This window comes from Pundamilia nyererei, unplaced genomic scaffold (assembly GCF_000239375.1).
Source record: "Pundamilia nyererei isolate P.nyererei 1_Seehausen unplaced genomic scaffold, PunNye1.0 scaffold00071, whole genome shotgun sequence".
Lineage (NCBI taxonomy): Eukaryota > Metazoa > Chordata > Actinopteri > Cichliformes > Cichlidae > Pundamilia > Pundamilia nyererei.
Window position 1 is genome coordinate 942,316 of NW_005187472.1, and position 7,901 is coordinate 950,216.

The following is a 7,901-nucleotide window of genomic DNA, read 5'->3' on the forward strand; positions in this document are numbered from 1 at the left end:
TTGAGCATTCATTCATTCACAGCTCTTTTGAGGTCACACCACCACATGTCCATCACCACATGTGACAGAATGCTTTGGTACAATGAGGACCTTATGGTTGACTTGATGACTGCAAGCTGCCCAAATCATCACCCCTTCACTACCTTGCTTCACTGTTGCTATAATGTGTTTAGTTATCTCCAAACATACTTCTATGCATGCTGATCAAACATCTGGTCGTATGGTCTCATCGGTCCGCAAGTTTTGCGGTTTGTTCAGATGCAGCTTTTTGAACATAACCTGTGCTGCCCTGCTCTTTTTAGAGTAGAGGATTTCTCCTGGCAACTCTTCCAAACTTGCTCAGTCTTTTTTTAATTGTGCTATCATGAACTATCATGCTGACTGAGGCCTTCAGAGTTTGAGATGGAGCTCAGGGTTTTTTTTTTACAGTTTCTCTGAGGGCTGCACGATGCGATCTTGGGTGAATTAATTGGGATGCCCACTTCTGGGAAGATTGTGGCAAAACGTCTGCTTTTACACAGGCGATTACTCTTACTAATGATCAGTTAATAAAGTGTATTTCATAAGAAGCACCTGGTTGCTACTTGTCCTCTGAAGTCCTTTTGAAGCAACTTTAGAAAAGGAAGCATATACTTTCTGTTTCACATGACTGACTGTACTAGACTGGTCTTTTTTTGTTGTGTATGATTAAAGGGTGTGGAAGTGGATCTCTATCACCTCTGCTTGCCTTTCTGTATTCACTGTACAGTACAGTAGGAGGGTACTGAGATGAGACACACACAAAAATATAACTCTTGCAGTATCCAAAGCATGTTTACTGGAGACTGAAAGTCGTGTTGATCAGATCTCACATCTGTTTCGCTCATCACACAAATGTGTTTTAAATTAAAAGCATTCTTTTGATTCAGTAACTAGAAACAGTCATCGATTTACTTTGACACTCTAGTCAGGCTTGCTTAAAAGCAGCCATCTCACTGTTACTGAGCAGAAAAATGTGAGTTTAGGTATTTTTCCATTTGTGGTCCTTTGTGGCTTCTTGTCTTTGTTGATCCTTAAGAGCTGGGCTGGAAGGGTTAAACGTTTAGCGAGATGTGGCGCCTCCCTTTATGGCTAGTCTTCTGCATGCAATAGGAGCTCTCTGTATTTTCTATTCTCCCCTCATAATGGCTGCATGGCTGTCCAGTAGACTGGTGAAGAGAAAATGCAGCTCACTGCTGCCGTGCCCTATCTCCCTGGCCCCAGTCTGCTCCAGAGGGGTTGCAAGGGTCTCCCCTGCCTCAGGGGCCCTCTCCACCATCCAGAAAAAGCCTCGGACAGTGGAAGATCTCCCACATGTCAGCTTCTTGGAGTTTCTTTGCAGAGTGGTGTTTCAGGGTTTCTACAAACGTATGCATGAGCTTCAGGTAGGCTGCAGTGCATGATCTTTATTATGTTCACTCACAGTGATACGTGCTTGTTTCAGTTCGATGTCAAAGATGTTTTGTGTTTTCCACCTGATGCATTTCAGAAACCCTGGTGACAAATTTGATAATCTGAGAGGTCATGGGTTTACAAGTGATTGCATTTTCCTCCAGTGACAATAAATAATAGAAAATGTTGGGCTGGTTGTATAACTTTTTTGTCCATAGTTACCTTCAGACAGTATCAGCTTGTCTCACAGCTAACTGACACAGAGTCTTGGGCTGCTTTCTCTCTCTGATGAATCACATGCAGCCACTCCAGCACACACTGACCTCTGGCATCTGATTACTGACTGATTAAATATAATGTCTGCTTTTTAAATTACACATTGCAAAAATCCCCAAATGTCTTTATCTTTATTCTATAAGAATGCAGCTCTACCTTTATCACTTTTCCACCGTCAGATCTATGAGAAGCAGCTGTATGGGCCCATTTACAGAGACGGACTCAGATCAATATCCTTGAGCACCCCAGAGCTTTTGGCCGAGCTGCTGAGGAAGGATGAGAAGTTCCCTTGTAGAGGAGACATGAGTGTGTGGAGGGAATATCGTGACATGAGAGGATTCGGCTATGGACCTTTTACAGAGTAAGACTACCAAACAGTGTAGTAATGCTGCCCCACCTAAAAAAATAATCTCATTGTGATTGCTTAGATTCTAATACGTGACAGATTTCCAGGGAAAGAGTTTTATTATGAGTGGAAGGGATTGTTTTTGACCTATTTGGGTTAAATAGATTCCTCTCAGGCAGGTATATTCCATAAAGATAAGAAATCAGAAAAATGTTAATGCTCCACAAGTTTTATGAACCGGTGACAATATAAGGGGATTAATTTTAGCTCTGTCAGGCTCAGTGCTGTAGCAGCAGTAAACCTATTTATGTTGCAAAAATAAAATAAAATTTATATTGCAGATGGTGGTCATTCCTTCACCATCTGCAAAGGCTCAGTTTGAGAACCACCATATTAGGCAATCAAATGAAACTAAAAGGCTGAGCAGATTTTAAACTGTGTTGTTTATCTGAAGACAGTGGGCTCCACACCCAATATCTGTCATATTATTATGAAAAGCTGGAAATTACAAGAAAGTTTGAGGATTTTGAGGAAAACACCAGAAGTAATACTCTGGTGTTTTTCTAGGTCAACAGTCAGAGCCACAGTTTAATAAACTCATCACAGGCTTGTTGAAGAAATCTGATGCAGGGAACACTAATAGCAATGTGATACCAGTAAATACTGCATCAGAACGATGCACCAATGGCAAAAAATGTTAAATGATTAAATTTGGCATCAGTGATACTGTCACGGTTCTGGGTCGTTTCGACCCAGCATTTTGAGTTTCTTATATTTTATAAACTAAAACTAACTTATTTAAGTTTTAGTTTATTTTTGCATTTTGGATTGTTTTCTGAGACTCGTGTGCTTTGCTGATTATTATTAGAATTCTATGTTTCTGTTTATTCGTGTTTAAGGATTTGTTCTTCGGTTGTGTCTCATGTTTAGCATAGTTTGAGTTCCATGTGTTATATTCTGTCTGCCTCTCAGTGTCGAGTCTGCGTCCTTGTGTGATGGTTTCTTGTTTCCTGTTTTATTGTGAAAGTCTGTGTCTTATGTGAGTGTATTCAGTTTGCCTCCCTTGTCTCCTCTTGTCAATTACTTCCAGCTGTGTTCCCCACCTGTGTGTAATCTCCCTGTATTCTCTGAGTGTATTTAAGTCGTGTCTTCTGTTGTTGTAGTTGCTGGTCTGTCTGCGTATCTACTGTGTGGTTTCCCTGCTGTCGCCATCATGTACCTTTGTCTACATTCCTTCGTGTTCATGTTTGCTGTTCAATAGTTTAGTTTGTCTCAGTATAGATTATTTTTGTTCCGTTTTGCCATTTCCACCTTTGTTCTACAATAAACCACATTCGCATCTCAGCAAGTGCCTGTAATTGGATCCTCTTTCATTTCCTCTACACGGCTCACTCCACTCGCCGTGACAGATACCAGTCAGTAAATATCAGTAAATTAATCAAAGTAGTCAATGAAGGTCAGGTCTGTCTGTTGTGCTGCACTTTAAACACAAAAGGTTACTCTGTTCACAAGACAAACTGGTTTAAAATAGTGCTCAAAATGAAGGATGCACTCTCTCAATGTTTCTATGCATTTTATATACATATATATGTGTGTGTGTGTGTGTGTGTGTGTGTGCGCATGTAAGCATAGTAGCAAACAAACTGCAGACCACAGCCAGCTTAGATATTTGTGTGAGCTCTTTAGTTTACTGGCTAAAAACTGGTTGAATGGAAAAATGTAGCAGAAAATCAGCCATAATGGATGCATAAGTGTATCATAGTTCAGACTCTTTGTTGTGTTTGCGTATGGATTTATTTATTTCACTGCAAACATGTTTCTGTTCCAACAGGGATGGAGAGAGGTGGTACAAGCTGAGGGTGGTGCTTAACAAGCGGATGCTGCATCCGAAGGACTCGGCCCAGTATTCTGGGATTATCAATGATGTGGTTAAAGACTTCACCAAGAAGATGCGCAGTCTGTGCCAGTGCAGCCCAACAGGAGACTTTGTGACCAACATTGCCAATGAGCTTTATCTGTTTTCACTAGAAGGTAGTCTGATGGTTAAAACTGCAAATGCTGAATGCTAAATAACATATTTGTTTAATGAACTAAATAAAAAAAATATGATTTTCAAACTAAAGTTTAAAGGAAGCTAAAAGTTAAGAAAAAAATTTGTTGCTAGATTCATTGCCTTTTCTTTTTCTTATCCATTCAGGAATTGCCTCCATATTGTTTGAGACAAGGCTTGGTTGTCTGGAAGAGGAAATTCCTGGTGGTACACAAGATTTCATCAATTCCATAGCCCAGATGCTCTCCTACAACATGATAGTGTTTATTCTTCCCAAGTGGAGCCGGAATCTGCTGCCCTACTGGGGACGTTACATTGCTGGCTGGGAGGGCATCTTCAGCTTTGGTGAGCAGTTTGAACCTCACAGTCCTGATGTTTTAGTTAAGCTTTAGAGTGTTAGGAAACAATAAACAGTATTATAAAAAGAAAAAAATAAATCTGTGGGGGGTTTTTGCACCAACTTCCCGTAAGGAGCCACGGCCTTATTCTCTATCTGCTGGTATTTATACAGTGCTTTTCTTATCTTATTGAGGATTCAGAATCCTTTTACAGTTACTTTACTACATGTGCACCATTCAGCATCTTTTATCTTTTATCCAGAGATGTAGTGCTATGTAGTGTAATATGGTGAACTAGCAGAGTGAAGCATTTTGTGTTATAAACCCCTATTTAGTATTTGGCATCAAATTTGCTCCTCCCAGTTTTTAGTAACAGGTTATGTATGTTCAGTTTATGCTTTGGGTGCCCTTTTATTTTTGCCTTCGTCTGTTCCTGTGTCTTCCCTTGTCTTATCTGTGCTTAGTCCTCAGTGTCATGTGTCAAAAAGACATGTGTGTAGTAAGTTTAGTCCCAGTATTTGTTTTTTGTTTCTGTGTAAAGTCCACGTATGCGGATCTGTCAACTGTTCATTTCCTGTTTTATTTTGATAGTTTCTTGTCTCATGTGCATTATGTTCAATTCAGCTCGGATTCAGTTCAGCTTTTCTCACCAGGTGTCTCCACTTTGCCCCCTTCCCTCTTGTTTGTCTATATTCCTTGTCATGTTCTCCCTTATACACGTGCTGTGTAACCCTCTGCTTTAATTTTCTTGGTTTAGTTAAAGTTAAATTGATTTCATGTCCTGTCCTCTGCATCCTGCACTTTGGGTCCAAAACTGGGCTTCAGTACAGAGACACATGGCAAATGGCAGCAACAAAACGGGCCATGTTTTCTACTGTGCAGCATGTCCTCTTCTTTTAGCAACAGTCAACAACAACAGGAAACCAGCTGCTGGACTTTTGCCAGAGGAACTTTTCGTGATGGTCTGAAAGTTTTCAGTTGGTGAAAGGTCTAAACCGCAGGCAGACCGGTTCAGCATTTGGACTCATCTAGTAAAAAGCCATGCTGTTGGAATAGATGCAGTATGCAGTTTAACATTATCCTGATGAAATATGCAATGCGATACCTTTCAGCATTTATGGAGCATTTCCAGACTTTCACAGGTACTGATGCACCATATACCATCTGAGATACAGACTTTTGAACTGAGTGCTGATAACAAGCCGAATGGTTCATTTCCTCGGTCTGCAGAATAAAAAGGAGGGAGCTGTTAGGTGTGTGTGGAACAGCAGTTATCCACAGGGGGCTTTTTTCACCCGCACAAGCGCTGCCTGGCACTGCTCCGTCCGCCGGACCAGATTCCAGATTTCCTGATATCTAATTTCTATTTGCACTGAGGGATATTTATGAATGTCCCCGTGCACACACTTCACCTCCACCCACTCAGCCTCCAGCAGGGTTTGGTGGACCAGGGTCTGCGTACAGCCCGAGTTCACTAAAGCCTGGCATATACCCCCTGGGCACCTTACCGGTAAACGGTATGTCTCTCCTGAATCAGGGTAGGGCATCGGAGGGCTGGCAATACGTAGCACCTGTCCCACCTCCATTAACGGGCAGTCCCAACGGAGATACCCCGGTTGCCCACACCTCCAGCATTCCTGCCCCAATGCCTATGCAGCCCTAGGTGAGCTGGGCATGGTGTCCGTAACGGCCGGGACATGTGGAGAAAACCCAGATGAAAAAGGGTTAGTCGGTGGCCTTCGTGGGGCCAGGACCAGTCGGTCCGTTATTACCAGCCATGGCTGTCCTCGTGGGTGTTCCCATCATGCCACCAAGTGGTCCTAGGCCAGCATTTGTAGCTTCAAGGCTCGCTGGCCAGTGGCAGCGGACCCATATAACTGTATCTCTGACTGACCCTGCACTAAGTTCAGTTAGGTTTTATTCAAAATTATGGAACCATTGACATTTTAGCCTTTATATAACTGTGTAACGCTATGGAATTAATTTTTTATGGGCCCATGTGTGTCTTTAATAAAGTGAAACAAACAAACAGATCGGTTTTCCACTTTGCCTCTATTTTAAATGAGCTTTGTCCCAGAGTAGATGGCAGCATTTCTAGATTATGGTCTTTTGTTGCAGATTGGTGAATAATCTATCTTTACCTCTGAGAAACACTGCCTCTATAAGATGCTCTTTTTTTTTATATCCAGTTATGGATATAAAAGATATAAAAGTACCAGTTATGGTACTGATGGTACTGAACTGTTGCCAGTTTGGTGCAACTGTCACTACGTTTTAAAGATATGTTGTTTCCATCAAATTGAACCCAAGCTAATATGTTTCATGAAATAATAAATTGTCTCAGTTGATACAGTATATTTCATCCTATGTCCTGTTGCTAGTAAAATATGGGTTTATGAGTAAATGACTGCATTCTGTTTTGACTGATATTATACAGTGTTCCAACTATTTTATTTTATTTTTTGCACCATTTTTATGCACCTGTTCTAGCCAAAAAATTGATTGACAAGAAGTTGGAGATGATTCAGCAGCGGGTTGACAACAAGCAGGATGTGGAGGGTGAATACCTGACATACCTACTCTCAAACACGCAGATGAGCACTAAAGATGTGTATGGCAGCGTCACTGAGCTCCTCTTAGCTGGAGTGGACACGGTAAATGGAATACCAATACTAGTAATAAAAAATCACATGTAAAAAGGCACTCTGCACGGCTCTAATCATCAAAGCTCACCACTCGGTGTATTCACTTTTCTTTTGCATGTACATGTATGCAAGGCTCAGCATATATGTCTTCAAAAGTTTACTTTCACATTTTTTAAACTCCCAAGACCTCCAACACTCTCACGTGGGCTTTGCACGAGCTTTCCAAGAACCCTGATATCCAGGAAAGACTCTATAAAGAAGTGTCCACTATGGTACCATTAGACCGGATCCCCACCGCTGCTGACATCACTGGCATGCCATATTTAAAGGCAGTTATCAAAGAGACGCTGAGGTGAGACTGCTGCGATTTAGCTTTAACTGAAGCGATTAATGCAGGAAACAAACATGTTTTTAGTAGATAGTTTTCACATATTTGTAACAGCCAAACTGAAAATCTTTGAAAATGAAAATAAGCTTCAAGTTTCCTGAAGTTTGTCTATTTAGCAGCCAAAATGGGTTTTATTTGAACTCATGGCTCTTAACAGGTTAAATGTAGACTAATTCATCAGTTAACATCCTTATTCACCTGCTTAAGAAGAAGCCAGACTATGAACCAGCCTAAAGTAACATGCAAACAAAAAATAACTTGTCTTGCAGGATGTATCCTGTTGTTTCTATGAATGCGAGGATCATTGCAGAAAAGAATGTTTCTATTGGTGGATATGAGTTCCCAAAAAAAGTAGGTCTGCTTTTAACCATTGTTAGATTGTTTGTGAGTGCTTTTTGTATTAACTTAATAAGACATATTTATGATGCCTGGATATAAAAAGGCTATT

General features: G+C 40.9%; 1 protein-coding gene across 1 annotated transcript in view; it reads left to right on the forward strand.

Moving 5' to 3' along the window:
- The first annotated feature begins 1,163 nt into the window (after positions 1 to 1,163).
- Positions 1,164 to 7,901, forward strand: part of LOC102197872 (sterol 26-hydroxylase, mitochondrial) — a 9,264-nt gene continuing 2,526 nt past the window's right edge. The window contains exons 1-7 of the mRNA XM_013911748.1: positions 1,164 to 1,403; positions 1,866 to 2,047; positions 3,864 to 4,063; positions 4,230 to 4,427; positions 6,911 to 7,074; positions 7,251 to 7,417; positions 7,723 to 7,804. Of these exons, the coding sequence (XP_013767202.1) occupies positions 1,164 to 1,403; positions 1,866 to 2,047; positions 3,864 to 4,063; positions 4,230 to 4,427; positions 6,911 to 7,074; positions 7,251 to 7,417; positions 7,723 to 7,804 (1,233 nt within the window). The remainder of the gene's footprint in view (positions 1,404 to 1,865; positions 2,048 to 3,863; positions 4,064 to 4,229; positions 4,428 to 6,910; positions 7,075 to 7,250; positions 7,418 to 7,722; positions 7,805 to 7,901) is intronic.